This window comes from Mrakia frigida (genome assembly GCF_051309035.1).
Source record: "Mrakia frigida strain ATCC 22029 unplaced genomic scaffold BDY24scaffold_18, whole genome shotgun sequence".
Classification (NCBI taxonomy): Eukaryota; Fungi; Basidiomycota; class Tremellomycetes; order Cystofilobasidiales; family Mrakiaceae; genus Mrakia; species Mrakia frigida.
This window is the reverse complement of record NW_027481263.1, coordinates 265,950-278,735: the sequence shown is the minus strand read 5'-3', so window position 1 is coordinate 278,735 and position 12,786 is coordinate 265,950. Positions and strand designations below refer to the sequence as shown.

At 55.2% G+C, this 12,786-nt stretch overlaps 4 protein-coding genes across 4 annotated transcripts; 2 read left to right on the top strand and 2 right to left on the bottom strand.

The window, feature by feature from the left end:
• Window positions 1-2,836: 2,836 nt before the first annotated feature.
• Window positions 2,837-6,022, top strand: BDY24DRAFT_341179 (DYRK family protein kinase; the record flags this gene model as incomplete). Its single annotated transcript, XM_076637433.1, has 9 exons — window positions 2,837-3,381; window positions 3,445-3,926; window positions 4,006-4,364; window positions 4,488-4,715; window positions 4,806-4,884; window positions 4,959-5,025; window positions 5,099-5,265; window positions 5,349-5,656; window positions 5,726-6,022. 9 exons carry the CDS (start codon window positions 2,837-2,839, stop codon window positions 6,020-6,022), a joined length of 2,532 nt encoding a protein of 843 aa, XP_076495994.1.
• An 826-nt stretch (window positions 6,023-6,848) lies between these two features.
• Window positions 6,849-7,774, top strand: BDY24DRAFT_79103 (uncharacterized protein). Its single transcript, XM_076645145.1, has 3 exons — window positions 6,849-7,071; window positions 7,154-7,421; window positions 7,499-7,774. Exons 1-3 carry the CDS (start codon window positions 7,033-7,035, stop codon window positions 7,627-7,629), a joined length of 438 nt encoding a protein of 145 aa, XP_076495993.1. The 5' UTR covers window positions 6,849-7,032; the 3' UTR covers window positions 7,630-7,774.
• A 288-nt stretch (window positions 7,775-8,062) lies between these two features.
• Window positions 8,063-10,097, bottom strand: BDY24DRAFT_441959 (uncharacterized protein). The gene is made up of 3 exons (XM_076644645.1): window positions 9,951-10,097; window positions 8,771-9,853; window positions 8,063-8,686 (listed from the first exon to the last, which is right to left on the bottom strand). The coding sequence occupies exons 2-3, from the start codon at window positions 9,844-9,846 to the stop codon at window positions 8,149-8,151; spliced, it is 1,614 nt and encodes a 537-aa protein (XP_076495992.1). The 5' UTR covers window positions 9,847-9,853; window positions 9,951-10,097; the 3' UTR covers window positions 8,063-8,148.
• A 785-nt stretch (window positions 10,098-10,882) lies between these two features.
• On the bottom strand, window positions 10,883-12,708 carry BDY24DRAFT_441958 (uncharacterized protein; the record flags this gene model as incomplete). The annotated part of the gene is made up of 3 exons (XM_076644644.1): window positions 10,883-12,217; window positions 12,361-12,492; window positions 12,613-12,708. 3 exons carry the CDS (start codon window positions 12,706-12,708, stop codon window positions 10,883-10,885), a joined length of 1,563 nt encoding a protein of 520 aa, XP_076495991.1.
• Between the last annotated feature and the right edge of the window lie 78 nt (window positions 12,709-12,786).

Genomic DNA, 12,786 nt, shown 5'->3' with positions numbered 1-12,786 from the left:
GCTCGAGCTACGGACTCGCTGGAATCGCTTCAGGAGGAGGAGCAGCAGGAGAGAAGGAACGGCCGTCCAACGCGTCCACCAAATCTCCCTCTCAACCTTCGTCGCCTCGACCGGACATCGTTCGACATTTCTCTTCGTCTCACGACTTCTCTCACCTCCCTCCATCACCTTCTTCGTCGTCCATTCACCAGTTCTTCGTTAGGAACAACTCGGCGACAGCTTCTCCAGGAGGATCGAACAACATCCCATCTTCGTCCTCGTCGTACTTCCAACCTCCCTCCCACCAAGCTCCTCTCCCTCCCTCCTCATCCTCAAACACCATCACTACCGGCAGTACCTCCAAACCTACTACTCCTCTCGAAGCTCCTGCCGCCATCACCACCAATCCCTCTCCTCACCACTCGCGATCTCAATCCCAGCACACCACCTCCTCCTCCGCTCACAACACTCCTCAGAAATCCTCCTCCTCGTCGCATCACCACCATTCTTCCCCTTCCTTCCTCTCGTCTCCTCACCTCTCGCTAGACCCAGAAACAGCCGAGGCCCTTCGGAAACTCGACGGACTGGGAAGATCGCCTTCGGGAGGAGAGAAGCGAAGATCGTTGTCGAAAACGAGAGCTTCGTTGGGAAGTGCTGGAAGTGGGAGCATGAGGTCGGGAAGTCCTCCTCCTGCTTTGCCGTCGAGTATTGGGAGGACGGGGAGTGCTGGAGGAAGAAGCAGCAGGAGTAGGAGCTCGATGCCTGCGTTTGGAGGAGGAGGAGCGGGAGGTGGGTTGACGAACGAGACGGACGGTGTGTTCCTTGTAGATTCGACGGTTGAGTCTCCCAGGTGAGTTTTCACTCTATTTTGCTTCCTTCTCTTGAACATCGTCACCTCGCCGAGAAGAAGATGGTCGAGGGCAGCTCAGTTCGAGATCGAATCCAGTTTGCTGACCTCCTTTCTTTCCCTCTTGCTTCTCCTTCCTTCCCCCCCTACCATGATCGTCCCTCACAGATCAGCAACCTTTAACCCCTCCCGATCGAGCGTCGGAGCCGCCTCGATCCTCTCATCCAAACGAGGGTCTTCCTCTTCGACGAGCATGGCGACTGGATCCGTCTCCACCGCGGCTTCTTCCCTTCCTCCTCCTCCTCGAGGACCCTCGTCCTCAGCCGGAGTGACCGCTCGGACTCGAAACAACAGCAATGGAAGCGACGTTTCTTCGCTTCACAGTGAGGGAGCCAACTCGGATGGGCTCGGAGGAGGAGGATCAGCTTCGGAAGGAAAGGAGATCCCTCCTGTGCCTCCGTTGCCCAAGGGATACACCCTCTCGTCGAGGTCATCGCTCCTTCAACTCGCTCAGGCAGCTCAGCCGTCCTCCCAACAGGCGAGTCAGTCGCAGGCAGCCGTCGGACCAACCAGCGGAGGAGGAGCACCGAGGACTCCCACGTCGGCTGGATCGTCTTCTTCCCCGTCGTCGACGTACCAGAGCACCTTTAACTACCCCGCTCCGACGCTCGACGAGATGCAGAAGCTCAACGAGGAGGACGATCGGAAGCAGAGGAAGCAGCGGGAGCAGCAACGGCAGGAACAGGAGGACGAAGCCCGACAGCAGCAATCCAGACCCGTCACTCCTCCTTCGAAGATCTCCCCAGCCGTTTCGCTCGCTCCTCCTCAATCCAACAGCCCCAAGTCTACCGGAGGGAAGGTCCCAGGGAAGAAGTGGAGCTTCTCGAACGCTCTTCACATCAAACTCCCCTCCTCCAACAAAACCTCGACGTCGAACTCCTCACCTTCGACGGCTCCCCCGCTCCCTCCCTCTCAATCTCAATCCTTCAACGACCCGAGCCCACCTCTTCCTACCTCCAATTCCAACAACGGTCCTCCTCTCACCTTTCCGAAAATGCCAGACGAGGATCCAGCTAGTCCTTCGACTCCCTGGTCGACGATCGAACGACCCGGATCGTCGCCCTACTTCGTCGAACGACCGAGTCAGGATTCGAGGAAGACGTCGGATTCGAGAGCTAGCATCTCGACCAACATGACGAGCCAGTCGAACACCAACCTCTCGGCTACCGCAGGAGGAGGAGGAGGAGGAGCAGCACCATCGAGTCCCAAGTCGATGCATTCGAAACGACTCACTCCTTCATCGATCCCCTTCTTCAGGAGATCCTCCTCGACGAGCATGAAATCGAACAACGGAAACTCCTCAGCATCTCAACCTCCTCCCGTCGTTCCTCCTGTTCCTTCCACACCGAGGAAGAACTCAGCCAACACCAGCGTTTCGACACCTTCGTCCTCCCACTCGAGCAACGACCACCCCTCGTACGCTTCCAACTCGGGAACCGCTCCTCTCAGCGCTCGGAAATCCATGCTCGGAGGAATGAGTCTTCAAGGGATGCTCAAGAGCAGTTCTTCGAGGAGGAGTTTGGCCGCTCAGGCGAACGAGTTCGGAGGAACCGGACAGCAGACGGGAGGGTTTGGAGGTCCCTCGGGAGCTGCTGGAGGAGGGAATGGAAGTCCTCAGACTTCGAGGTACACAGGACGGAGTGTTTCGGAGAAGGAGGAGAAAAAGGAACGGGAAAAGGAGGAGAAGAGGGAACGAGAGAGGTCCGAGAGGATCGAGAGGGACAAGGAGAGGGAGAGGGTCGCGGCGGAGAAGGAGAAGGAGAAAGGGGAGAGGAGTCATGGGAGGTTGAGTAGCATGAGTTTGTTGGGGAGGAGGAGAGGGAAGGTGAGTTTTCTCCCTCCGTCTTTGTCTTTCGAGTTGTCCGAAGTTTTGACGCGTCGCTGTTGCCATCTCTGACCTGCTTTCCCATTTCGCAGACGATCTCCTCGACGGAAAAGGATCGAGAGGACATGCCCATCTCGCTTCCACCCATGCAGATGTCTGGACTCCCCGAATCGACCATCTCTCGACTGGCCAGCCTCACTCGATCCAAAGGAAGTCCTTCGAAATCCTCCGTTCCCTCCGCCTCGTCCTCGTCGGCTTCAGGATCCACCCCTCGACGAGCTTCCACCACCGTCACCAAACCTCACGATCTTGCTAGTCGAACGTCTCGAGCCAACCTACCTACCATCGCTGGATCCCCGTCGGTCGCTCCCGTCTCTGGGATTTCGTCCATCGCTGTTACGGCTCTTCCAACTTCGTCGTTCCATCGTCTCACCGGTCAAACCCCTACCAAGATCCCGAGGATCTCGAGCAGGAACATGGGACCTCCTTCGACGCCGACGATCAGCAGCCAACAGACCCCGTCGCTTTCGTCGAGGAGGAGCAGCGTCGCCATGTCGACTTCGAGCAGCAGCAGAAATGGAATGGCGAGGAGCACGTCGTCGAACCTTTCGGAGTTTGCAGAGATCGGGGACGAGGATGGAGCCACCCCTTCAGCGACCACCGCTCGACAGTACAGGTCTTCCCAGAACAACGACTACTCGATCGATTCGACTCCTCTCACTCGCCGGACCAGCACGATCCAACCTTCGTCCTCGACGGGATCAGTCAACACTCGTCCCCCTCGACAACTCCCCGTTCCTCCCTCCTCCTCCTCAGCAGCTCTCACCGCCTCAGCAGCAGCCAAGAAGGCCGCTCGAGAAACCCTCCCAGCTCGCAAGTCCTCCAACATGACCTTCTCCGCCAGCGCCAACGACCTCGCTCGACACGTCGCTCCTTCCCCAGCTAGGACCCTCACTTCCAAGCTCTCCCTCCCAGCTTCGAGGATCCCTTCGTCGTCGTCGTCAAGGGAGGTTCCAGGAACTCCGATCTCGAGATCGTCGAGTGCTTCGCCGAGCGTGATGGACGAGGACGAGGTCGCCGCCGACGAGGAGATGAGGCAGTTTATGAAGAGGCAGAGGTCGAAGAAGGTTGCTTCCGGAGCTACGAGCTCGGAACTGGAGGCGATGATGAACTTCCCGGAACCGATCGATCCGTCGCCTTGTGGCACTCCTCTCTGTAAATCCACCTTTTCGACCTCGTTTTTGACGCGTCTCGTTTTCTAACCTCTTCGTTCTTTCTCTCTCTCTTCCTCCAGCCACCATCAAGTCCTCCTACACCGCCCTCTCCGACTTCGAACGCAAAGAGATCGTCGACTACCCTTCCGTCTACTACATCGGCGAGAACTCAGCCAAGAAGGCTTCGACGAGGGAGGAATCGTCCAACAACCACGGATACGACGACGAGAGAGGAGATTACCTCGTTGTGGAACACGATCATCTCGCCTATCGATACGAGATCATCGGACTGCTCGGGAAGGGATCGTTCGGTCAGGTTCTGCAGTGTCGAGATCATTGTACCGGAGGCTCGGTGGCGGTGAAGATCATCAGGAACAAGAAGAGGTTCCATCATCAGGCGTTGGTGGAGGTGAAGATTTTGGACAATTTGAGGAAATGGGTTAGTCTTCGATTCTCCCTTCAACACCTCTTCTCTGCTCCTCCCTTCGTCTCGACGCGTCGTCCTTCCTTCTTCCTCTCACTGACGGCTCCTTCTCCTCCCCTTTCTCTTTCGATCAAACAGGACCCCGACGAGAAACACTACGTCATCCGAATGACGGAACACTTTTACTTCCGAAACCATCTCTGCATCGCTACCGAACTCCTCAGCATCAACCTCTACGAGCTCATCAAGGCCAACTCCTTCGCTGGATTCACGACGACCCTCATTCGGCGGTTCACCGTTCAGCTGCTGCAGAGTCTGATCCTTATGAGGCATCACCGGATTGTGCATTGTGACTTGAAGCCGGAGGTGAGTTCTCGCAACGTCGGGGGGTGAGGAGGGAAGGAAGGGACGAGACGAAGAGGACTGACGCGTTTCGTTTCTGTGCGGATCGAACAGAACGTCCTCCTGAGTCATCCCTCGAAGAGTGGGATCAAGGTCATCGATTTCGGAAGCAGTTGTTTCGAGCACGAGAAGGGTGAGCCGCGTCGAACTTTCTCCTTCCGTCTTCGTCTCGAATCCGAGCTGACTCTCCCTCTCTTCCACGAACAGTCTACACCTACATCCAGAGTCGATTCTACCGATCTCCAGAGGTCATCCTCGGTGCCAACTACCATATGTGAGCCCTCTCTCTCGTCACAAAGAAGGCGAAGAGCAGACCTGACTTCGACTCCTCCTTTCTCGTTCGACAGGGCCATCGACATGTGGAGTCTCGGTTGCATCCTCGCCGAACTCTACACTGGGTTCCCCATCTTCCCAGGAGAGAACGAACAGGAGCAGCTCTCGTGCATCATGGAGGTTCTCGGATTGCCGGACAAGTATCTCGTCGACAAGAGCTCGAGGAAGAACCTCTTTTTCGGTGAGTCACTTTTGTCCTTCCTCTCCTTCGCCTTCCTCCTCTCGCTCACACCCTTCCTCTTCTCCCCTTTCCTCTTCTCTCAGACACCCAAGGAGCTCCTCGTCCAGTCGTCAACTCCAAGGGCAAACGTCGTCGTCCAGGAACCAAAACGCTCGCTCAAGTCCTCAAATCGGACGACGATCTCTTCGTCGACTTCATCGCCAAGTGCCTCATCTGGGATCCCGAACGAAGACTCAAACCTCAACCTGCTCTTCGACACCCTTGGCTTGTCAAGCAGAGAGCGAGATCGCTTCAAAGTCCTGCTCCCTCGGTCGCTGGAAGGATCCTCAACTCGGCCTCGAGTTTGGCGAGTCCTGCGCTCAAGTCGAGATCTCACGAGACCCCGAAGAAGGTGAGCTTGCTTCCCTCTTTCCCTCTCTCCTTGGATCTGGAACAGACCATCGTTCTCCCCTATTCGCAGGCGGCCACTCTCAACATCGGAGCTCCCACTCCTCTCTCAGCTCGAGTTCGTCCAGCGGCCAACAACTCGACTCCCGCGTCGGCTCAACGATCATCGGTTCACGACTCATCAGTCTCGTCTACCTCGTCGTATCGGCAACGCTTGACAGGTCACACTTCTCTGACCTCGAGCTCGTCGGCTAGAAACCTTTCGAACGCTTACGGGGTGAGTGTTCGTGGACATCTCGACGCGTCTCCTCTCGAACGAACGCTGACTCTCTCTTCCCTCTTCCTCTCCCAGCTCTCCAAACCCAACTAGACTCCTCTCTGTTTCTCTTCATCTGTAATTCTCTACCTCTCCCTCGGTCCAATCATCTGCTCGTTTCTTGCCTTTTGCCCCCTTTTTTTTCGTTTCGACTCCCCCTTTCACTTTCGATACACCCCTTCCCTCGTACACCCTCTCGGCTCTCCTACTTACCCGCTTTCTCTTAACGATACGAATCCCCCCGCCGCCTCTCATCTAGCACGTTTAACTCTCACGACCCACCTTTCACTTCGCATCTTCGCAACCCCCAGCGGGTTTCGTTCGCCTTTTCTTCATTTTCTCCTTGCATTCTTCTGAAGTATCGTAGCTTTCTTGACTACTTGATCACACCCTTGCATCTCGTTCAAAACGATTTTGATTCTGCTTCTCACTTCATGTCTGATCGAGGAAGGAGGAGAAAGGAGGATGCGCTGGAGGTGAACGAAGACGAGAAAGGGAGATCCGGTGAGTTTCTGTTCTGCTCTCTTTGACAAACTTCGAAGACTGACATACCTTCGTACACACCTCTCAGGCTTTCATCGGGAAACGGTGATACCAAGGCGACTCGACCTGTTCGGGTTCTCCTTCAAGCTTCAAGTCCAAGCTCGACGCGTCGCGGTCCTCGTTTCTTACAACTCTTGAACCAGTTTCGCTCATCGGCGCCGAAGTCCTACGATCCTGGGCCCTTCTTACCTACCCCAGCCTCTTCGGCCTCCTTCCTTCGTCATTCCGCACCAAGATCATCAAGAATACCGAACAATTCCCTCAAGATCCGAACGGTCCGTCGCTTCGAGCTCTTCTTCCCCAGTCTCAAATCTTCTGGAGTACTCACGGAAGAAGACAAGATCAATTCTTCTCCGTTTGAAGAGCGGGGAAGGTCGGAAACGAGATGGTAGATTTCCGCTGAAAAGGCGAGGAGAAGACGCGCTCGCCAGCAAACACCAAACCGCCATCATCTCATCCTCTTCTACTTCCTCTCTCCTCAACCTCAGCCAGCCAACCAAAACAGCTCTATCTCACTCAAGATGAACACTTCCATGCCTTCTCCCCTCGCCTTCGCTCGAGTGAGTCTTCATCGTCGCCTCGTCTTTTCTCTTTGAGCTTCGAACTGACCCCCTTTTGTTCACCTCGCCTTGATCGTTTCAGCCTCACCTCACTGCTATCTCTCCCTCCCCTGCCTACCTCATGTCGTTCGTCCCTTTCCTCTCATCTTCCTTCATCTACTTCTCAAGGCTGATCTCGATCTTTTTAAACAGCGGCGCCCTCGCTGGAACCTCCCTCTACTCTTTCCTTCGACACCCCTCTCTCAAATCCACAGCTCTTCTCGTCGCTGGAACCTCTGGAGCTGGTCTCTTCTACGCCGGAGCTACCGGAACTAAGAACGGACTCGAGGATGGACCTTGGCTCGGAGTCGGTGAGCTTCTTCTTTCCTCTCCTTCTGGTCGCGTCGAGGCGGCGATGCTGACGCTCAGTGTTCCCTCTTTTTCTCAGCTGCTTCTACTCTGGTCGTCGCTGCCACCCTCCCCTCGGCCATCAAGACTTTCCGTCCTTCTTCAGTCATCATGGCTGTCGGTGCCCTCGCTGCCGGATCGTACTACTACATCCAAGCTAAAGACGAGTGAGGAATGAAGGGAGAGGATGCTTGGAGGAAGGTGGGGAAGAGAACAGCCATGCAGATTTTGTGGTGTCAGAGAAGGATGAATCTAGGTCTCTACTATGATCGTGAGTCTCCCTGAAGTCTCGAGGCAGACTGAAGGCATAGGGCAGTTAGCTGACTTCGATTTCCTTTTCCTTTCGCAGGCAAGCGACTCGCTCGTTCGACTCTGGGTCAAAGCGACTCTTAGATTGAACGTCTAGCATACACGTTTGGCGAAGGAGTACTCAATTTATGACTTTACGAACTTTGAGAGACTTGTTTGAAAGAAGAGACAAGGAAGGAGAAGAAAGCTCGAGTTCGAAAGTTCGAAGAAATGGAAACGAAAACAAATCAGAGACGCTCGTACAAAGTCATTCGGTCATTAAATTACTGCCCAGAGGGGTCATGAATTAAAATACGCATCTACTAGATCATTACTCGACGAAACCTAATCACAGAGAACGAAAGAACCCCCCGTCGCGTCGCGTCTCTCTCCCCTCCCGTTTTACTTCCTCGACTTCGACTCTCCCCCGCCGAACAATCTCGCACCCCAACTTCGTCGCTTCTTCTTCTTCCGCTCCTTCTCGCTCTTCTCCGTATCCTTCCCAGACCCTTCGCCCATCCCTCCGATGACAAGCTCGTCCTTCAATCCAGATCCGCCTCCCCTCAAACCAACTCTCACCCTCCCTCCCTCGTCGTCCGTCTGAGTCGCCTCCTCTCGTAGGAAATCGATCATCGGCATTCGAACGCTCGCCCCGGCTGAGCTTCTTCGATCCCTCGTGCTGGACGCCCTCCTTTCCTTTTCGATCTCGAGGACGATCAAGTCGAGTTCGGCGGACAAGCTGGCGTTCACCTCCTCCAGGCGACTGCGAGATTCGGAGAGACGACGCGACTCGGCTTGAAGGGTAGTTGCGAGGGAAGTGAGGCGGGTGCGATGCTCTTGGAGAGAGGTGAGGGAAGCAGAGGCTTGGACGGAGATGGGGATGGCTGGCGAGGGAGACAGGGTGGGTCGGAGGAGGAGAGGAGGTAGGAAGGTGGATTGTCTGTATAAACGACGAGGATATACACAAGAGTCAGATAAGAGAATTCGTGTTCGAACTAGAGAAGGTAGAAGCAACTCGACTCACACTGGACTCGGCGTCGAACTCAACCTCCCCTCCCCTCCATCCCGAGACTCGTCTCTCCGACCTCCCATGCTCCCCGATTTCCCCAGCTCGCTATCCGAAGCCTCCGTCAACCCTCTCTCTGCCATGAGAGGGAGTTCCAGGATCGCCTCCTCTGCCCCCTTCATTGGAGTAACCTCAGGTGGTGAGGCCTCGACCGAAAGCGGAAGAAGGGGAGGAGCGAGCGCGTCGACCTGAAGAGAAGTTGCGAGTGGGTCGATGTTGGCGAGCGACGCTGAGGGAGAGGATTGAGGAGTGAGGAAGATGGTGAGGCTGGAAGATTGGTGATGAAGGGATCTTGGGAAGAAGGAGGTGGGAGGTGGAGGAGTGGAGAGAAGAGGGATGAGGGCTGGGGCTGGGTGGGGACGTGCCGATTCGACGGCGGGAGGGCTGCTCCCAAACGTTCCTCCTCTTCGCTGCTCTGGGAGAGAATCCATGCTGTCGCTCGGAAGATGAAGTTGGCCGTAGGTTGAATCCTCGAGTTCGAAAGGACTGTCGAGAACCTCCTGAGATCCCTCGATCTCGTCGACCAACACGACGACGGGAGGAGGTGACGCGATTCCCTCCGTTCTCTTCCCATCCACCTGAGTAACCATAGTCTCGCCCTCTCCCAAAGAGTCTGTAGATGCTCCTCCGCTCTGCTCTCGACTAATTCCCAGCTCCTCGAACATGAGCTCCTCGTCTCCGGCTCCAGTGAATCCAAAAGTACCCGACGAGCGAGGTGGTCGAGGAACTTCAGCCTGCTCCTGTAGGTCTTCTATTTCTTGGGCCGTATCGACTCGAGTTGGGAGTGGAAGAGGTGGACCAAAGGTAGGCGAATCTGGAGTTTGTGAGACTGCGACGATGTTACTGCCGTCTGTTGAGCTCTTCTTTGAGGCTGAGGTTGCTCGAGTCGGAGGAGGGGAGGCTGCAGAGGGGAGGGAGGGTCGACGAAAGGAGAAGAAGCCTGAGGATCGTTTGGCGAAAGAGGGAGAGGTAGGAGGAGATTCTCTGATGGATGGTAGGCGTCGTTTAGTTGCGGGGAGGATAGGAGGAGCCATGGATCAACTGGGAGGAAGAAAAGGAAGAGTCAGACCGTAGGAGGAAGGAGCGTCGAGTTGAGCTCGAGCTCAACTTTCTTAATCTTTCAGACGATCGTACTCACGATCGTTTCGATGGTGATGGTTGAGAGAGAGAGAGAGTATGGATACCCGAGGTGCAGACTTCCCAGCAACGTCCGTGGAAGCAGATGGGAGGGGTTGGAAGGGAATGAGGCAACGAGAGGAGCAAAACAAACTTCTGAGGGAAAGGGAGAGAGGGGGAAGGTTGGAGGAAGAGTGATCTTCGACAGGACTTTCAGCCGCAGATGCGTCATCCTGTAAGAAAAAACTGAAGAACAGCATCAACCTAAAGTTTAAAGTCAGATAAAACGATCTCTACGGAGTCAAAGTCGAAAATACGGCGAGCGAAAAGGTAAGAAAGGTCAACGAAGAGAACGGCGGAGGGGTTGAGCGACGCGTCTGAGACAGACGGATTGAACGGCCACCTGTGAAGAGAGGAGTGCATCGTATAGGAGAGTTCCAGTTGGTTGCCATGCTTCCTTTAAACGGAAACAGTTTCGAGAGAAGGAGGGAACGCTCCGGACGAAGATGAGTTGCGAGACGACGCGTCCTGGTGGTGACTGTTCGTTTCTTTTGACGAGACGGAACGTGGAAGACCTAAAAGGCAAATGGAGTTTGAGCCGAGGTGATACAGCTTGTTGCTGTGGAGAAAGAATCGAAGCGGATCGGAGAGGGGGGCAAAGAGAAACGACGCGCCGACTCGACCTTCTTTGCTCGGTACTCGGAGTGATCCTTCTTCGAGCCTGAAAGCTGTAGAGCTGGTATGAACGGGCAAAAAACCTTATTGTATAAAGACTAGAACATACGTAAGGGGGAAGAAAGGGGCAGAGGGATGAAGAGCGAAAGCGAGAGAGTTGCGACGCCGGAAGAGCGAGGTGAGGACGGGCACGATCTATATGTCAAAGAGAAAAACGAAAGAGAGCGAGACCCCCTCGGCCAAAGCCAAAACTCAACATGCAGCTGAGCTCATCCTCCTTCAGAGATCGTTCAGAAACGACTCGACGTTCTCCTTCAACCACGTTTCCATCTCCTCACTCAACTCCTCGGACCCAACGGTAAACTCCTTCAGCTCGCACTTCCCTTCTCCCTTCCTAGATAGAATCATCGCCTTCATCTTGTCCACCGAGGATATCCCACTCCGAGCAAGGTCCAAGGAGGTGAGGTTCGGGAAGAGGTCGTCCGAACCTCCTTCTTCCTCTCTGATGGTGAGGGTTGGAACGATCTCTTCCATGAGATTGTCGAAGCATGTGAGGGAGAGAGAGGTGAGGGTCGGAGGGAGTTGACGAAGCCGTTCAATCAGGTACGAGTTGATTATCTCAGCGTACTCTTGTTCGATGTAGAGTTCTCGGAGATTTGGATAGTTGAGTGGTGGGTGAGAGGATAGAAAGAGGGGTTGGATGAAGTTGTCGGCATAGCTGATGGTGAGGGTGGTGAGGAGGGGTGCAACGAGGAAGAAGAGTTCTGGAGGGAGGTCTGATCCGACGTCCTTGACCATGAGGGAGAGGAGCGACGGGAGCTCAAGGCGATCCGTTCCGTCGATGCTTGGGAGGATGAGAAGCACGTTGTAGGAGTCCGAGAGCGAAAAAGAGCGGAGGTTGGGAAGAAGGTTGAAGAGGGGGAAGAGGGACGAAGGCTGATGGAGGAAGATGTTGCCGAGGGAGAGCGTGGTGAGGGAAGGAAAAAGCGTGGTGGGGAGTTGGAGTTGTGAGAGAGATGGACCGAGTGGTGAGTGCCTCCCGAGAGCGATCGAGAGAGTTTGAAGCTTGGAGGGGCGGGTTGGGTGGATGATGAGGGACCAGAGGGTATCCCAATCCAAAGGATGTCGTGTCGTCGCGTCGAACTCCTCAAGACTCGACGTCTTCCCTTCCAAAGCTTCGTACAATCTTCCGAGGTCCTCGTCCTTCGTCTTCCAAGGAGCGATTTGAAGACGTCGAAGGGGACCCTTTGCAACGAACTGCTCCAGCTTGAGTAGCTGACATCGCGACCCACCGTCGACAGAGAGGAATCCCCAGAGACTCCGATCCTGAAGGAAGATCGACCTCCACCTCCTCGAGACCGCTACGAGCTTGAATGCTGGGTCTGAATCCTTGTAAACGTGATCTGGAAAGACGACGCATCGACCTATGGACGTGAGGAGCTCGGCTGGGAGGTAGTCGATGAGAGGACGTGTCGAGAGGAGGGAGGCGATTTGAGCTTGGGATTGGAGGAGGAGATCTTCGAGAGAGGTGGTGGTTTGGGTTGGAGGTGAGATGATGAAGGTTTGGAAGTGCTCGGGAAGGTTGGAAAGGGTTTGGAAGAGGCGAGAAGCGTCCTGGAGAGGAGAGGAGAGGAGAGGAAAGGAGGAGAGGAGGAGGTCAGCGAAGAGGTCGAGGGCTGGTTTCGTTTTCGCTGCTCCGAGCCCATAGAACCCGAGCTGAAGAAGAGAAGCGGTCTTAGAGAGCATCTTCTACTCACATCCTCGGAGTGCGATAGAGGCTGAGTTCCTGAAGATCCATGGTTGACGGCTCCTTCGAGGACTCGAAGCCGGTCGAGGATGTCTGCTCGAGAAGGGAAGACGGCGAGTTCAGGACCACCGATGTTGACTGCCTGGCGAGGAGAGGAGAGAGGGAAGGACAGGTAAGTCCAAGTCTAGCAGGAAGGCAGCGAGAGCCATCAAACGACGGAAGTGAGGGGAGAGGGACGAAGAGAAAGGAAGCAAGAACGAACCTCGTCGAAGGAGGAGAAGGCCTCGTCGAAAGAACGAGCTCGTAAAGCGTCAATTCCTCTCTGGAAGTGAGCGAGCCATGGAGGTGGCGGGATCATCGCAGTCCTATATAGAGAGAAGTTGGAAAAGAGCAGGAGAAGGGAAAGAGGTTGATGTGGTTTGAAGGGACTTGATGA